This window comes from Ranitomeya imitator, chromosome 1 (genome assembly GCF_032444005.1).
Source record: "Ranitomeya imitator isolate aRanImi1 chromosome 1, aRanImi1.pri, whole genome shotgun sequence".
Classification (NCBI taxonomy): Eukaryota; Metazoa; Chordata; class Amphibia; order Anura; family Dendrobatidae; genus Ranitomeya; species Ranitomeya imitator.
The window spans coordinates 623,734,596-623,752,637 of record NC_091282.1 but is presented as its reverse complement, the minus strand read 5'-3'; the positions used below and the strand labels follow the sequence as shown (position 1 = coordinate 623,752,637).

At 46.7% G+C, this 18,042-nt stretch overlaps 1 protein-coding gene across 1 annotated transcript in view; it reads right to left on the bottom strand.

The window, feature by feature from the left end:
- The window catches only part of LOC138681287 (antigen WC1.1-like), a 273,048-nt gene that overhangs the window by 60,072 nt on the left and 194,934 nt on the right, over positions 1-18,042 (bottom strand). Inside the window, exons 9-12 of the mRNA XM_069768718.1 lie at positions 12,086-12,400; positions 10,743-10,787; positions 10,255-10,392; positions 9,878-9,976 (exon numbers count right to left, since the gene is read on the bottom strand). Coding sequence (XP_069624819.1) covers positions 9,878-9,976; positions 10,255-10,392; positions 10,743-10,787; positions 12,086-12,400 — 597 coding nt within the window. The remainder of the gene's footprint in view (positions 1-9,877; positions 9,977-10,254; positions 10,393-10,742; positions 10,788-12,085; positions 12,401-18,042) is intronic.

The window sequence follows — 18,042 nt, the reverse complement described above, 5'->3', positions numbered from 1 at the left end:
CACTTTTGCCCTTCCAAGACCTGCCAAGAGGACCAATGGAATGTGCTGCAGAGCCTGAGCACATGACCCTCGATCTCCAACGGGAGATCTTACCCTGGGCATGCTCAGTACGTGCAGACAAGGACTTAGTCCCAGAGAAGTCCGCTCGCTGCTGACCAGCACTGACTTTAATGGCAGAGACTGGAGAAGCAGCAGCAACTCTTCGCACAGAGTCAGACTGAGCGAGACGCTGGGATCGACGTCCCTGCTGAGCAGACTCCACTGCGGCTGGAGGAGAATGGGAGACCGCAGCGGAGACGGATCGAGATTCCCCCTGTGCAGCAGAGGAAACTCGACTCCTAACAATGTGCTCCACAGGCTCCCAGGTTCTATCCTCTGGGCCGTGACCCTTCCAGTCCACCAGATAAAATTTCTTGACACGTACCACCTTGCACCCCACAATAGCATTCACCTCAAACTCATCCGTGGATGAACCCGATGTCCCAGCATATGACTCGGAAAACCGGGACAAATGAACGGGCTTTAGGAGGGAAACGTGGAAAGTATCGGTGATACCAAGGCGTGGAGGAATAGCCAAACGGTAGACCACAGGGTTGACCTGTTCCAGAACCTTAAACGGGCCAATGTAGCGAGGAGCAAACTTAGTGGACTCAACTCGCAGCCTGATGTTACGGGCGGAGAGCCACACTAAGTCGCCAGGAGCAAAGACCGGAGCGGGGCACCGGTGTGTATCAACCGAAATCCTCATTCTCTCCTTGGAGGCCCGGATGGCATCCTGTGTGCGGTCCCAGATGTCACGTGCCTCCACCGCCCAGTCTGCCACCCTAGAATCGGTGGATGACACGGGCATGGGCACAGGGACACGCGGATGCTGGCCGTAATTAAGGAGAAAAGGAGTTTGACCAGTGGAATCGGCTACGGCGTTGTTCAGGGCAAATTCCGCCCAAGGTAGCAAAGATGCCCAGTCATCCTGCCGAGCAGAGACGAAATGTCGCAAATATGTTACCAGAGTCTGGTTGGTTCTCTCCACCAACCCATTCGTCTCGGGATGGTATGCAGAGGAGAGGTTTAACTCTATGCTGAGTAAACGGCAGAGCTCTCTCCAAAACCGAGACGCAAACTGGGGACCCCGATCGCTGACAATCTTATCAGGCATACCATGCAAACGGAAAATGTGTTTAATGAACAACACCGCCAAGGCCCGTGCTGAGGGTAACCGAGGAAGCGGCAACAAATGCACCATCTTGGAAAAATGGTCGGTGACAACCCAAATAATGGAGCAGCCACGCGACTTGGGTAGACCCACCACAAAGTCCATCCCGACCATCTCCCAGGGCCTGTCTGCCACCGGTAGAGGGTAAAGCAACCCAGCAGGCCATTGCCGAGGAGACCGATTCTGGGCGCAAGAAACGCACGCCTGAATATAGTCCTTGACATCTCGGGCCATATGCGGCCACCAGTATGTTCTCGCCAGAAGCTCAGATGTCCTCTTGGTCCCAAAATGCCCACCCACTCTGGAGGAGTGAGCCCAAGAGAGAACCTAAGGTCGCAAGTTAGCTGGTACGAAAGTCTTGCCCGGGGGCACAGACTCTAGCAAAACCGGAGCTACAGTTTTCAGGCTCTCAGAAGGGACAATAAGCCGAGGCTCCTCCTCCTCCGATGACACCACGGAGCAGGAGAGAGCGTCAGCACGAACGTTCTTCTCCCCGGAGAGGAAATGGAGAGTTTAATGGAACCGGGAGAAGAACAGGGACCATCTAGCCTGGCGAGAATTCAGCCGCTGGGCCGTTTGCAGATACACCAAGTTCTTGTGGTCAGTGAAGACTTGGAAGGGAAAGCTCCCTCCCTCCAAGAGATGTCTCCACTCCGAAAAAGCCAACTTCATGGCCAGCAACTCCCTGTCCCCGATGGAATAATTCCTCTCCACTGGTGTGAAGGTCTTGGAGAAGAAGAAGCAAGGATGCTTCCGACCTTGAGCATCCTTTTGGAAAAGGACTGCTCCAGCACCAACGGATGAGGCATCCACCTCCAAGATAAATGGCTTATCAACATCTGGGCGATGTAGGATGGGAGCGCTAGCGAAGTGTGACTTGATCGAGAGAAAGGCTTTGGAGACCTCCTCTGACCACAACTTGGGATTTGCTCCCTTCTTGGTGAGGGCAACCAAGGGAGCTACCAAAGTTGAGAAGTGTGGAATGAACTGACGATAGTAATTAATGAACCCCATAAAGCGCTGCACCGCTTTAAGAGAATGGGGTTCCTGCCAGTCCATTACAGCCTGTAGCTTGGCAGGATCCATAGCCAAACCCTGGGCAGAGATGATATAACCAAGGAAAGGCAAGGACTCCTGCTCAAACACACACTTCTCCAACTTGGCATAGAGGGAGTTTGCCTGTAAGAGGTCGAAGACTTTGCGAACATCTCTCCGATGGGAGTCCATATCTGGAGAGAAGATGAGAATATCATCCAGATAGACTACGACCGAGGTGGTGAACATATCCCGGAAGATGTCGTTCACAAAGTCTTGGAAAACGGCTGGGGCATTACAGAGCCCGAAGGGCATCACCAGATATTCATAGTGCCCATCCCTGGTGTTAAAAGCCGTCTTCCATTCATCCCCCTCACGGATGCGAATCAGGTTGTAAGCACCCCGCAGATCTAACTTTGTAAATACCCTCGCTCCCCGTAGCCTATCAAACAGCTCAGATATCAGGGGTAGTGGGTACTTGTTCTTAACGGTGATGGCGTTAAGACCCCTGTAGTCTATGCATGGACGTAAGTCTCCAGTCTTCTTCTGTACGAAGAAGAACCCTGCCCCTGCCGGTGATACTGACTTCCTAATGAATCCTCTTGCCAGATTCTCCTGGATGTACTGGGACATTGCCTCCGTCTCCGGGAGAGATAACGGATAGATTCGACCCCGGGGAGGCTCAGCACCAGGCAAGAGGTCAATAGGACAGTCATAGGGGCGGTGAGGCGGAAGGGTCTCCGCAGCTCTTTTGGAGAACACGTCTGCATAGGGCCAATAGTGCTTGGGGAGAGAGGAAAGATCTGCGGGTACCTGTGTAGTAGCAACCTGAACGCACTCCCTCAGACATCTACCCTCGCAAGATTTACTCCAACCCAAAATTCTCCCAGAGGACCACTCAATATGAGGAGAATGGTAGCGAAGCCATGGTATCCCCAACAGGACCTCATCAATTCCCTCAGGAATGACTAATAGGGAGATTATCTCCTGATGTGATGGAGACACAGATAGCGTGAAAGGAATGGTTTGGTGGGTGATCTGTGAAGGTAGTGTTGACCCATTTACCACTCGAACGGTTACCGGCTTGGCGAGCATCACCAAGGGTATTGCGTGACGCTGGGCAAAAGCGGAAGACATAAAGTTACCCTCTGCCCCAGAATCCACGCATAGCTCGACCATAAGAGTGGATGGGCCTATGGTAATTGTCCCCTTGAAGGACAACTTTGAGGCAAACGTCGCCGTGTCTAGTGTACCTCCTCCAACTGCCACTAGACGCTGACGTTTCCCCGACCGCTGAGGACCCTTGGAGGCAAGGTGTCCTGACTGCTGGCAAACATGACGGACCTTATGTGCACGGGCAGACTGAGACTTGGATCCCGCTCGTGTCACCTCTAAGGCCTCATGTGACTCGGATGCCTGGACAGGAGATTCCAAAGGTTTGGCGAAGGTGGGAGCCAGCCGAAACCTCTGCCTACACTGGGCTCGCTCCAACCTCCGCTCGTTAAAACGGAGGTCAATACGAGTAGATACGGCTATGAGCTCCTCCAGTGTGGCGGGAATCTCCCTAGTGGCCAAAGCGTCCTTCACATGGTCAGCCAGCCCCCTCCAAAATACGGGAATGAGGGTTTTATCTGGCCATTCCAACTCAGACGCTAATGTCCGGAAGTGAACAGCAAAATGGCTGACCATGGTTGAACCCTGAGTCAAAGCCAGCAGTTGGAGCGCTGTATCATGGGTGACTTGAGGTCCTAAAAAGATCTGTTTCAGAGTGTCCAGAAACCTAGGAACACTCCGCACCACATGATCGTTGCGCTCCCACTGCGGCGTAGCCCACTCCAACGCTCTGTCCGACAGGAGAGAGATTATGAATCCCACCTTTGCCCGCTCAGTAGGGAAACGTGCAGCCAGAAGCTCGAGGTGTATACCACATTGGCTCACGAAACCCCTACAGGACTTACTGTCCCCAGAGTATCTCTCAGGCAAAGGAAGGTGAGATAGGGTCGGAACAGAGGTGGCAGTGGGTAAAGCTGCTGCAGCCACGCTAGCAGCCTGAACAGCTATTGCGGTAACATCCACCGCCGAGGTTGCACGCTCAAGAGACGCCAACCGGCCCTCCAGCAGCTGGATGTACCCCTGCAATCGCTGTTCATCCGCCATTACTTAGCCAGATCCTGGCGCTAGTGTACTGTTAGGGTTGGCGGAACGCACCAAATATATAATTTATTAAATGGAATTGGTGCGTTCGCAACCCGGGATCCACCGTGCAGGAAAGCACCTGCTGCTAAATAATGGCGGCTCTATATGGCGGTATATACCAACTCTGTTAGCTTCACAGAGTAACCGCGAGAGGAAAGCTCTGTGCCCTGTTAGACTTTCACAGAGGCACAGGCCAACTACCCAGATGTGAGCAGTGAGTGGTCATGCATGCATACAAAACTCCTCGCCGAAGATGCCAGCATTCTAGGGGCTTATTTCAGCCGGGTCCCTGAACACATTCAAACACATGACCACATTGGCGCAAAGCATATAGCATAAGACGATACTAGCGCATGGCCGTGCGGTCATGCGCAGTTTATATAGTTGCAGCACAGGAAGCTGCTACTGAAGTTTTTGCCCTTTCAGGACCTTCCAGAAGGACCAATGGAAAGTGCTGCAGTACCTGAGCATGTTTTGCCCTTTCAGGACCTTCCAGAAGGACCAATGGAATGTACTGCAGCACCTGAGCATGTGACTGAACATGTGGCCCTCGACCTCCAATGGGAGACCCTGCCCTGGGCATGCTCAGTGTGAGTAAGCAAGGACTTAGTCCCAGAGAGGCTCGCTCGCCGCAGATCAGTGCAGGGTACCATAGGAAAGCCAGAAAAGGCAGTAGTGACCCTATGCACCGAATCAGCCCCAGCGAGATGCTGGGAGCGACGTCTCCGCTGAGCAGAGCCCACTGCGGCCGATACCGCATGGGAGACTGCAGCAGACACGGATCGAGATTCCCCCTGTGCAGCAGAGGAAACTCGACTCCTAACACAAGCCCTCAATAAAAGTTATATGTAAGTCGGCGATTTTTGAATTTGTCCGATCCGTTTCATTCAACCCTACTTCTAACATTAAAAAAAAAAATTGCATTTTTTCACTCGTTATTTCATTGCAGCCATTTGCTAAATTCCAAAAAGTTCAATATTTTCACATTAAATTACACTCTGGACCCCAACTTGACTGAAAAAAAACAGAAATGTAGAAATTTTTGAAAAAATATAAAAGAAAAACTGAAATATCACATGGTCATAAGTATTCAGACCCTTTGCTCAGACATTCATTTATAAGTCACATGCTGTCCATTCCTTGGAATCCTCCTTGTGATGGTTCTACTCCTTCATTAGAGTCCATAGGTGTTAAATTAAACTAATAGGACTTGATCTGGAAAGGCACACACCTGTCTATATGAGACCTCACAGCACACAGTGCATGTAAAACCAAATGAGAATCATGAAGTCAAAGGAACTGGCCAAGGACATCAGAGACAGAATTGTGGCAAGGCACAGATCTGTCCAAAGTTACAAACGAATTTCTGCAGTACTCAAGGTTCTTAACAGCACAGTGGCCTCCATAATACTTAAATGCATGATGTTTGGGACCACCAGGTCTTCCTAGACCTGCCCTTCCAAACTGAGCAATCGTGGGAGAAGAGCCTTAGTGAAAGAAGTAAAGAAGAACCCCAAGATCACTGTGGCTGAGCTCCAGAGATGCAGTAGGGAGATGGGAGAAAGTTTGTCAAAGTCAACTATCACTGCAACCCTCAACCAGTTGGGCCTTTATGGTAGAGTGGCCAGACAGAAGCCTCTCCTCAGTGCAAAATATGAAAGCCTGCATAGACTTTGCTAAAAAACACATGAAGTACTCCCAGACTATGAGAAATAAGATTCTCTGGTCAGATGAGATGAAGTGTTCACAGAAGAGACCCAATTTTTAATTGATTAAAACTTGACTTTTAATAAACTTCTTTTTTTAAAACTACAAAAAACCATCACCAACACAACAACAATCAATAGGAAAGGCCCAGGTGGTGCCTAACCCTACACTTATGCTATATGCGCCCTGCCTACCAGTGGAGGTTGGCACCCTACCTCCTACGCAAATGGTGCCCCCTCTCCACGTCGGCTCACCCTGCTACCCCTATTAGGCCCTCTTGGGGTGGGATGAATATTTGCTCATACACACTCGACGTGCTATCTCTTAGTTACTCAGAGATTATTTTGGGACATCCTGACACTATGGGGCTGTCCCTTATCTGTCCCTGCCTATCAGCGGGGGTTGGCACCCTAGTCATGCGTGATTGGCGCCCCCACTCCTCGGCGGCTGATAGCCTCTTGTATCCCTAGATAGGCAGAAAAAGACAGAGAGATCCTTAGGCAAGGTGCATAAGTGCTTTAAAGTGCTTACAGAAAGGAATATCAGAGTGTCCTGTACATATATATATAAATCGGTTACCTTCGTATACCAGTCATTCATAAATCATCTATACGACAGGAACAAAGTACCAGTTGAATTATGGACCATATAACATGACCATATAGCAAACAACACTATTCAAAATAGATGATACTTTGGCACACTCGTAGGGGTCTGATGCAAAAAGTGTTTATTATATACATACAGTATTTACACGATTCAAACGTTTTGGTCAACCAAGGACCTTCATCAGTGTGCTCTATGGAGAGCTGGAAAGGGTATGAAGCATAGACCCTTAAGAGTAGTATTACATCAGAATAATGGAATAGCCAGGAAGTCCTAAGATAGAGGGCTCTAGACCAGCCGATCAAGCCTTGGGGGAGGCAGTAGGTAGAAGGAGGAGACGGATGTGGTATCCACCGCAGGTCACAAGAGCTGGATGGCACAGTGGATACGTGCCGTAAGTGAGAGTACCGGAGCTATTGAAATCCGGTGAACTCTCACGGCGACTCAGTGATACACTGCAGGAGCAATTACCTCCTGTCAGTGTATCGCCAGAGGCTGAGTAGAGTGGTCACATCTCCCCATGTGACTGCTCTATACTTGAGATCATCTTGGGACACTCAGTATTATATGGACTACAGCAGACAGGGAATATACATAGGTTTATTATTTTTGATTGTTTGCTGGAGACGCGGGTGTCGGGGATTAGGTGTGCGGTGAGTATGTACTTTGTATGTGAATATGTATGCAATTATATAAATGTGTTGTTTTTTTATAATTGATCACATGCAGACATAGCAGGATTGGAGAAGTAGTCCCATCAAACGATGCCTGGGTACATACACACACACACAAACACCCGCAGACAACCACCCACAGATAGACACACACATATTCTCCGCTCTCACATATTCTCCGCCAACACACTCTTTCTCCATCTGACATCATTTCCTTTCTTCAGCGTTTTTGGCAATGTAAGTTAATGGGTGCAAAAACACTGTACATCTGCAAAAAGAATTGACATGCTGCCCAAAATAAAATGCTTGGAATCAGGATTTTATTTTCCGCATTATGTGCACACCAATTCTGGATTCCCATTGATTAACCTTGCTTGAGCAATCCTTTGCAGATTTGGTGCAATTCTGTGCAGGAAAAACACTGCGGATCCACAACAAATCTGAAACGTGTGCACATAGCCTAAGGGGTCCAGGTTGTAAGCAGCTTTTTTTCACATGCACATCTATTTTTAGTTTTGTGGCTAATATCCAAGTGTATTGGAACATACAAAATGATCAAACTCATTAAAAATGACAATCCACCACACAATGAGGTCACAATTTATCACTCCTCTAAATATAGATAAGTATCTGGGCCCCGATTCATCCTAATCTCATTAGTTCTCACCAAAAAGGAGTCCACATTTGTACAAAAAGAAGAGAGATTGTGGCACTTACCACTGCATATGATGGGTAAATAAGAGAAGTGAGATGCTATAACTAACCACAGTTAGTTACTATGCCCGGGCAAAGCCGGGCTCTTCAGCTAGTAATAAAATAAAATCCAGTTACTAAATTAACCAAACATTAGGACCATGTTTCATCATGTCGATTATACCAGAATAGGAAGGGGCTCAGAAAAAGCATTCTCTGTTAGGGAACCTCAATAAGCAACATTTTATCATTATACCTGTAAGTCATCTCCTCCTGTATACAACCCCTGGCAAAAATTATGGAATCACCAGCCTCGGAGGATGTTCATTCAGTTGTTTAATTTTGTAGAAAAAAAGCAGATCACAGACATGGCACAAAACTAAAGTCATTTCAAATGTAAATTTTTTGGCTTTAAGAAACACTAAAAGAAATCAAGAACAAAAAATGTGGTAGCCAGTAATGGTTACTTTTTTTAACCAAATATAGGGAAAAAATTATGAAATCACTCAATTCTGAGGAAAAAATTATGAAATCATGAAAAACAAACAAAAAAGAAAACACTCCAAAACATCACTAGTATTTTGTTGCACGACCTCTGGCTTTTATAACAGCTTACAGTCTCTGAGGCATGAACTTAATGAGTGTCAAACAGTACTCTTCATCAATCTGGCTCCAACTTTCTCTGATTGCTGTCGCCAGATCAGCTTTGCAGGTTGGAGCCGTCTCATGGACCATTTTCTTCAACTTCCACCAAAGATTTTCAATTGGATTGAGATTGTTTTTCATGATTCTATAATTTTTTCCTCAGAATTGAGTGATTCCATATTTTTTCCCCTATGCTTGGTTAAAAAAAGTAACCATTACTGACTACCACATTTTTTGTTCTTGATTTCTTTTAGTGTTTCTTAAAGCCAGAAAGTTGCCATTTGAAATGACTTTAGTTTTGTGTCGTGTCTGATTTTTTTCTACAAAACTAAACAACTGAATGAACATCCTCCAAGGCCGGTGATTCCATAATTTTTGCCAGGGGTTGTATATAGTATATACCTGTGTGTCATCTCCTCCTGTATTAGACCTCGTTCACGCGTTATTTAGTCAGTATTTTTCTCTCAGTATTTGAGGTCTGAGGGGTAAGGTTTCTCCTTGTGGAGAGTGACATTCCAGCTCTTGCTTGTCAAGGTAAGGAGGCTAAGTAGGATCGCTACTTCCAACAGGTGGCGCTATAAAGTTCAAGTCCTCTTTTTTGTCTGAAGAGGCAATTTGCATACCTCATTATTTGTAAGCTAAAACTTGGAGTAAAACAATCAGGGGAAAATTATTATTATTATTTGAAACATGTCACCACTTCTGTATTTTTCACTCGTGGTTTTGGCTTATAAATACTGAGGTAAAACTGACCAAATACTGAACGTGTGAATGTGACCTTATACACATCCTCCACCTGCAGCGTCTCACTCTTCTCTATACACAGCCTCATATTGCAGCAACACCTCACTTCTCTCATTATCCCCCTGACATCTCTCATTTCCCCCTCACATCTCTATCCATAAGGCTCCTTCCTTTCTTTTGAAGTCATGCCTCACAGGAGCAACTCCATTCCAGAAAGGACAGAGCTAGATGTGGCCTGTTCCTGCTATGCGGAGTGGGCGTGGCTATGTGGAGTGGGCGTGGTTTAATACATACACACACATACATACACTCAGCTTTATATATAGATAAATATATCAAACAAGCTAGATTACAATTTACTAACCTGAAGTCTGTGGCAAACTATTGTTTCTCTCTATCAACCTGAGTTCAACATCTTCATACACCGGGTCACGGGAAGAAACTAACGTGACGTTTCTGAGAACTGAGGAAAATGTGAATTAAAGAAAAATGTAACATTAGACCCCCAGAGCTGTAAATATCGGAATCGGCACAAAGCATAGGAACTATGAACCGCATAATTTCTAATGGTTACTTTTCAGAGGAGGTTTTGTAAGATGTTATTCAGGTTTGGAAATGGATCTGCACATTATCATTTTCCATCTCATAATAAAGTGACTACTACTGAATATGAATATATTATATGCAGTATATTGATCACATTTTTTATTATTTTATTTTACGATTTTATGTTATACTCACATTTTTTAGACCAATTGGAATATTTTGTCAAATATATTAATGTAATGATTGCAATACCAAGAAAGAGCAAGGAAATAATTGAGACGATAAGAAAAAAGTTTGGGGTAGTGGAAGTAGCAGGCAGTGATGGCGGCAGACCTATAGAGTAGAAATAAAATCATGAGCAAAATATCTATTGTTCTATTGCCATCTGTCAACATCAGGTGCAAAAATCTTATAGAATTAGTGTGAAAAAGAGATCAACATTGTGCGCTTAGTAATTTAGATTATAAGTCATGATCAAGTAATAAATAAATAAATGAAATTTATACAGATTATTCACATGGAAATGGCTATTTCAGGTTAATCACAAGCATTTTTCTTATTAGTAAATGTAAAAAAAACAGTCTATAATTAAAATTTAAGAATTAGAAGAATCTTGTACATTTTAAGTTAGAATCGGTCAAGGAAATGTTATGACATAATAAAATGTCCCATGCTAATTTTACTTGTTGTTGTAGTCAATACACGAGGAGTAATTTGATCTTCATGACCTTTAAAAGACAAAATAAAAGTCAATGTCACCATAGTCACAAATACATTTTCTATTTATATACCAGTGAATTATACAGGGTGGGCCACTTATATGGGAATAAAATGGGAATGGTTGGTGATTAGTGTTGAGCGATACCTTCCGATATTTGAAAGTATTGGTATCGGATGGTATTGGCCGATACCGGCAAAATATCGGATCTCGCCGATACCGATACCCGATACCAATGCAAGTCAATGGGACACAAATATCGGAAGGTATCCTGGATGGTTCCCAGGGTCTGAAGGAGAGGAAACTCTCCTTCAGGCCCTGGGATCCATATTAATGTAAAAAATAAAGAATAAAAATAATAAATATGGCTATACTCACCCCTCCGAAGGACCCTGGCTGTCACCGCTGCAAGCGTTCGCCTCCGTTCCTGAGAATTGCAGAGAGTGAAGGACCTTCGATGACGTCACGGTCAGGTGACCGGTCACCTGACCACTCACGTGACCGCTCACGTGACCGCGATGTCATCGAAGGTCTTTCACTCTCTGCAATTCTCAGGAACGGAGGCAGACGCACGCAGCGGTGACAGCCAGGGTTCGTCGGAGGGGTGAGTATATCCATAGTTATTATTTTTATTCTTTATTTTTTACATTAATATGGATCCCAGGGCCTGAAGGAGAGTTTCCTCTCCTCCAGACCCTGGGAACCATACACACCACATACGCCGATTCCGATTTCCGATATCACAAAAATATCGGAACTCGGTATCGGAATTCCGATACAGCAAATATCGGCCGATACCCGATACTTGCAGTATTGGAGTGCTCAACACTATTGGCGATATTTACTTCCTGTTTGTGGCACATTAGTATATGGGAGGGGGAAAACTTTTCAAGATAGGTGGTGACCATGGTGGCCATTTTGAAGTCGGACATTTCGGATCCAACATTATTTTTTCCAATGGGAAGAGGGTCATGTAACACATCAATCTTATTGAGAATTTCACAAGAAAAACAATGGTGTGCTTGAAAAGATTTCCCCCTCCCATATACTAATGTACCACAAAAAGGAAGTTGATATCACCAATCATTCCCATCTTATTTAGGTGTATTCATATAAATGGCCCACCCTCTATTTCTACATAAAGGTTCTCACACTTTAGAAAGTCAATCAATAACGTGTACGAAATTCACATTCTCTAATCATAGATTTCTAATACTGCAGTTATGGATGCCAATAAATACTGAGTCCAAACAATTCTTTTTTTCCAACAATCTACTTGTAATTCAACTCAAAAGGATGCGTCCGTACCTTCACATATGACCCCAGCATCCTCCTTGTGGAGACAATCGCTTTTATTCCAGCGTTTAGACCAGCAGTCCTGTACCGCTCGCTCATATCCTTTACATTGCACCTCACTCAGCCATGTTGGACCTGTTCCTTTTCCAAACCTCGCTTCTGTAGTAGCGTTTGTAGCTGAGCCACATCCCATCTGTCTACAGATGACTTTTGCATCATCGATATCCCAATCGTCGTCACACACTGTTCCCCACTGTCCCTGGAAAAACACTTCCACTCTGCCGGAGCATCTGTTGTCTCCTCCAGTAAGACGAATCTGGTCATTTTCTAAAGCAAAAAAAGAATGGGGATAAATAAATGTAAGAGAAGTTTGCTATAAATATACAGTACATGCAGAGTCACATTATAGTACTCAGCAAATCTCTACAGTAAGCTGCTTCAAAATATCCTTCATCAACACCAATACTTTCTAGACATCCTACACAGCAACACATACATATAAGTTCTGGATGAGTGACACAAATATGGCCTTACTTCCTCTTCTCATTGAGTTTTTGATAGCCCTTCCTTTGTAACTGTGGACAGTTGCCAGCTGTTATACTCGGGTTCCATTGTACATACCCTCTTCTTTTCCAGTTACTGTATTCATCTCTGCTATATTTATATATCATCTGGTTTGGCTTTCTATATCAATTCATGTGGCAAGGCCCTTTAAAGGGTCGATATTGACTTTTAGAATTGTTACAACCAATAGGTGGCACTAGAGTTCAAGTCCGCTTCCTCAGTGAAGAAAATATTTGTAGATTTCATTTCTGACAGCAGCATTTCATGGATTATAAGACTCCAAAAGCCAGCTTGGCACTCTAGAGATGCAGAAACTTTCCCCCTTAGGCTTCTTTTACACTTGCCGTGTTTTTTGTGAGCCTTTTTTGAGAGTCATATTGCCATAATTTTAACGGTCTGCTGTAAAAATCTTGCGGATCACTATTTTTCTGGTTTCGAATAGTAGGAAAAAAGTAGGGAAAAATAAAATGGCGTTCAGCAAATACGGTCTTCACGGTGCACCGCAAAAACAAGGTTCCGTTGTTATTGTGACCCCACTAATTTTCAATGGGGGCCGTGTCCGTAAGTCGTGAAAAATATCGACCAGGCTCGATATTTTTTCATGGCCATAGATAGGACCCTCACGGCAATATGAAGTACGGCGCTCCGTCGAATTTTTGCAGCCCCATAGAAATCAATTGAGGCCGTAAAAACGGGCCGCAAAAAACAAGGCAAGTGTAAAAAAAGCCTTATACTGTAAGAGGCCTCTCGCCTAACCAAATCAGATGTCTTACTTTCCACTGATGAGGGGCAAACACCCAAAAACACATTTGCAAACTGATTGTCTATCTTGGCTTCCTATGTTAAGTCACATGACTATTAGTGATGAGTGAGTATACTCTTTGCTCGGGTGGTCTCCGACTATTTGTGAGTGCTTGGAGATTTAGCTTTTGTCAACTGCAGCTGCATGATTTATGGCTGCTAGCCAGCCTGAGTACATGTGTGGGTTGCTTGGTTGCTAGGGAATCCCCACATGTATTCAAGCTGTCTAACAGCTGCAAATCATACAGCTGCATCAACAAAAACTAAATCTCTGGGCACTGACAAAAACTCGGAGACCAGGAAAACCCGAGCAACGAGTACACTCGCTCATCACTAATGACTATGCTTAGTCATATTACTTGTGTCACGCTCGCGCCCAGACTGGTTGGTGCAGGCGTGCGGGGGTGTGGCCCCACTGGACCACAGACCAAACTTCCCTGGAAGGGGCGTAACTAAGTAGCTTCTTAGGTGTTCGCTGGAGCCTCTGATGGTGAGGTCAGACTAATCAAATAGGAAGCTACCAGGTACCACTACAGGGTGGTGTCTGGCTGTGGCTGCTGATCCCACCGGGGAGCGGAACATAGACAGGCAAGCGGGCACGGCTGGCACTCTGGCAGGTGGGCACAGCTGGGACATAGACAGGCAGACTGGTACAACAGAACCACTGACAGGTGGGTACGGCTGGCTCTCTGGCAGGCAGGTACGGGTAACTATAGAGACACTGGCAGGCGGGCACGGCTGGCTCTCTGGCAGGCAAGTACGGGTGGCTCTCGGGAAGGACAGGAGGACAAGGCTGGTACACTGGAAGAACCGGTAGGGACCGGTCTGCAGGCTGGTATGTAAAACAGGTAAGAACCTGTTCAGACAGGAGGACTTATGAATAGGAAGAGAAAGACCGCAAGAGCGGATGCAGAGCAAAAGCACAGTAGCTAGAGCCAAGAACAGAGACACAGGAGGTGGAGACAGGAGGAGGAGCCCAGTGCAGAAATGCAGGAGGCAGAGGCAAGAGCAGGAGGTGGAGTCACGTGCAGAAACAAAGGAGGTGGAGTCACGTGCAGAAACACAGGAGTCTGATCCAAGAGCAGGAGGCACAGCCAAGAGCAGAAATGCAGGAGGCAGAGCCACGTGCAGAAATGCAGGAGGCGGAGCCAAGAGCAGGAGGCACAGCCAAGAGCAGAAATGCAGGAGGCAGAGCCAAGAGCAAGAGACGTAGAACTGCAAGGAGCCAGGTAGAACCGCAAGGAGCAGAGCCGCAGAGCGAGAGATGAGCTGAGCCACAGAGTTCAGAGCAAGGTCAGAGTGCAGAGCAAAGCCACAGAGAGCAGAGCTGAGAGCAAAGCCTCAGAGTGCAGAACTGAGAGCAAAGCCGCAGAGTGCAGAGCTGAGAGCAAAGCAAGACACAGAGTGCAGAGCTGAGAGCAAAGCAGGACACACAGTGCAGAGCTGAGAGCAAAGCCACAGAGCGCAGAGCTGAGAGCAAAGCAAGACACAGAGTGCAGAGCTGAGAGCAAAGCAAGACACAGAGTGCAGAGCTGAGAGCAAAGCCACAGTGCAGAGCTGAGAGCAGAGCAAAGTCAGAGCGCAGAGCAAGACACAGAGTGCAGAGCCCAGAGCAGAGCCAAAAGCAGAGCAAATCAAGATACAGAGTACTCACAGCAGGAAAATGAAATTATGGCAGGGATATAAACGGACACAGGAACAGTACAAGGCTAAGACAAAGTCAGGAACAGGTCAAGGCACAGATACATGGACACAAGCCAGGGTAGTAAGCCCCACTGGGTGGCTAGACAGGACACAGACCAGGGTACAATGCCCCCCTGGGTGGCAGACACAATAGTAACAGAGACAGGGCCTGGTGTTATGATCTAGTGGTTTAGGAGCAACATGGGACGAGCTCTGAAGGAGGTGGTACCTGTACTGACCGCAGTCCCTAAGCTCAACACAACACTAGAAGTAGCCGTGGGATGCTCCTGTCACTCCCTAGGCACCTCGTCACAGCCTGAGAACTAACTACCCCTAAAGATAGAAACAGGAAAACTAGCTTGCCTCAGAGAAAATCCCCAAAGGATAGATAGCCCCTCACAAGTAATGACTGTGAGTGGAGAGGGAAAAGACATACACAGAATAAAACCAGGATGTAGCACAGGAGGCCAGTCTAGCTAGATAGATAGGACAGGATAGAATACTGTGCGGTCAGTATTAAAAACTACAAAAATCCACACAGAGTTTACAAAAATCTCCACACCTGACTAAAGGTGTGGAGGGTAAATCTGCTTCCCAGAGCTTCCAGCTTAACTGAATTAATCCATACTGACAAGCTGGACAAAACATAGAATGCACAGAACGAATAAGTCCACAACATGTGGACAGAAAAGAGCAAAGCAAGGACTTATCTTTGCTGAACTGGTCAGGATATGAGGGAAATCCAAGAGAGATGTGAATCCAACCAGGAACCATTGACAAGTGGCACTGGCTGAAGGGAAGAGCCAGGCATAAATAGCCGAGCAGAAAGACAATCAGTGGAAGCAGCTGCAGACTGCTAAATCCAAGGAGCAGCCATACCACTTAAAACCACCGGAGGGAGCCCAAGAGCAGAACTCACAAAAATGCCACTTACAACCACCGGAGGGAGCACAAGAGCGGAATTCACAACAGCCTTGCACCTCAGCAGCTAAGAACTGCATCAGCGCATGCACAGTAATGCTTTTCGGCTTTGCCCGCAGTTGGGCAAAGGATACTGTGCATTCGTGAGGCAAGATTGCATTCTGCACGCTTGAACTATGGAGGACAACTACTCAAATTCCCGAAAATATTGCGGACAGCGGGGAAGGATGGGGTGGAGGAAAGAAGATGAAACACCATCAGATTTTCACTTAAAAATCGTTAGGTATAACAATGATGTTGTTGCACACTATCTAAGAAAACAAATAGTGATTTTTCATTTAGTGACAGGTGACTGAGAGCTGTGGGCTGAAGGTTATGAAACAGCAGATCCAAGAGGGGAAGGCTGCTTACAACCTGACTGGGAAAAAGCAAGGTCATGGTGGAAGGGGGAATCTGGCCTATGTCCGTTCCTGCTGTTCCTTGCCTGTTAGTCTTTCCAAATCTGCTGTGCGTACCTTTATGTTCACTCCCTCCTGCTTTGCTCAACCTGTGGCTCTGTGCCTCTCTGCTTTGCTCGCCACAACCCGTGATTCTGCGGCTTTGATCTGCTCTTGGCTCTGCACTCTGTGGCTTTGCTCTGCTCCTGGTTCTCCACTCTGTGGCTTTGCTCTGTTCTTGGCTCTGCACTCTGTGGCTTTGCTCTGCTCTCGGCTCTGCACTCTGTGACTTTGCTCTGCTCTCAGCTCTGCACTCTGTGGCCTTGCTCTGCTCTCGGCTCTGCACTATGTGGCTTTGCTTTGTTCTCAACACTGCATTCTGCGGCTTTGCTCTGCTCTCGACTCTGCACTCTGTGGCTCTGTCCTGTGCTCCTTGCGCTTCTGCCTTGCTCCACTCCTACGTTTCTGCTCTTAGCTCCGCCTCCTGTGGTTCTGCTTTGCGTCCGCTCTTAAGGTCTTGCTCTACCTCCGTTCTCCTGTCTGAACAGGTTCCTACCTGTTCCCATATATTCTCTTGTCTGTACAAGTTCCTACCTGTTCCCATATACTCATCTGTCTGAACAGGTTCCTACCTGTTTAAATATACTCTCCTGTCTGAACAAGTTCCTACCTGTTTCCATATACCTGCCTATATTCTGATATCTACCTGTCCTACCAGAGTTCCAGTCCTGTCCACCAGTCCTGCCAGTATGCAAGCTGTGCCTGCCTGTCCTGCCATTGTGCCAGCCGTGCCTGTGCCTGCCTGTCCTTCCTGAGGGTCACTCGTGCCCACCTGTTCTGCCTGCCTGTCAAGTCCTGTCCATCGACACTTGCCCGCACCCGTCCCAGTGTTCCGTTCCCCAGTGGAATCAGCAGCCACAGCCAGACACTACCCTGGAGTGTTAACTGGTAGCTTCCTGCCGCACAAACCTCACCATCAGAGGCTCCAGTGAACACCATGGTAGCTACTTAGTCACGCCCCTTCCAGGGTATTCTGGTCAGTGGTCCAGTGGGCCACATTCCCGCATGCCCGCGCCAACCTGTCTGGGTGCGAGCGTTACAGATTGCTCAGGCCATGGTCCCCACTGAGTCCCATGAGCCTTAGCTCTCGGATTGAGATGAACTTTCTTCTTGCCTGTATGGGCCTCCAAGAGAAGTGTATACCTGATCTGAATTCCTGACTACACCTACATCAGGTCGAATTATAGTCTCTGATGAGATTTTTAATCAGCTTGCTGCTTATGAAAAACTCCTTCCGAAGCCTCTGCCAAGATTCTATGGGGATCCAGAGGAGTGCATGGAGTTCCTGGAGCATTGCTTGCTGTTCTTCGAATGGTATGCCTCCGATTTCCCCTTCGATCAGGCCAAGGTGGGATTCCTGATGTCCTACTTCGCAGGAGATGCATTGAGTTTGATTAACCCTCTCGGAGAAGCAAGGGATCCTATCCTCTTTAACCTTGAGGCCTTCCTGATGGTCTTCCTTAAAGTATTCAATGTACCTAAACTAGCTCCTCCAGCAAAGTC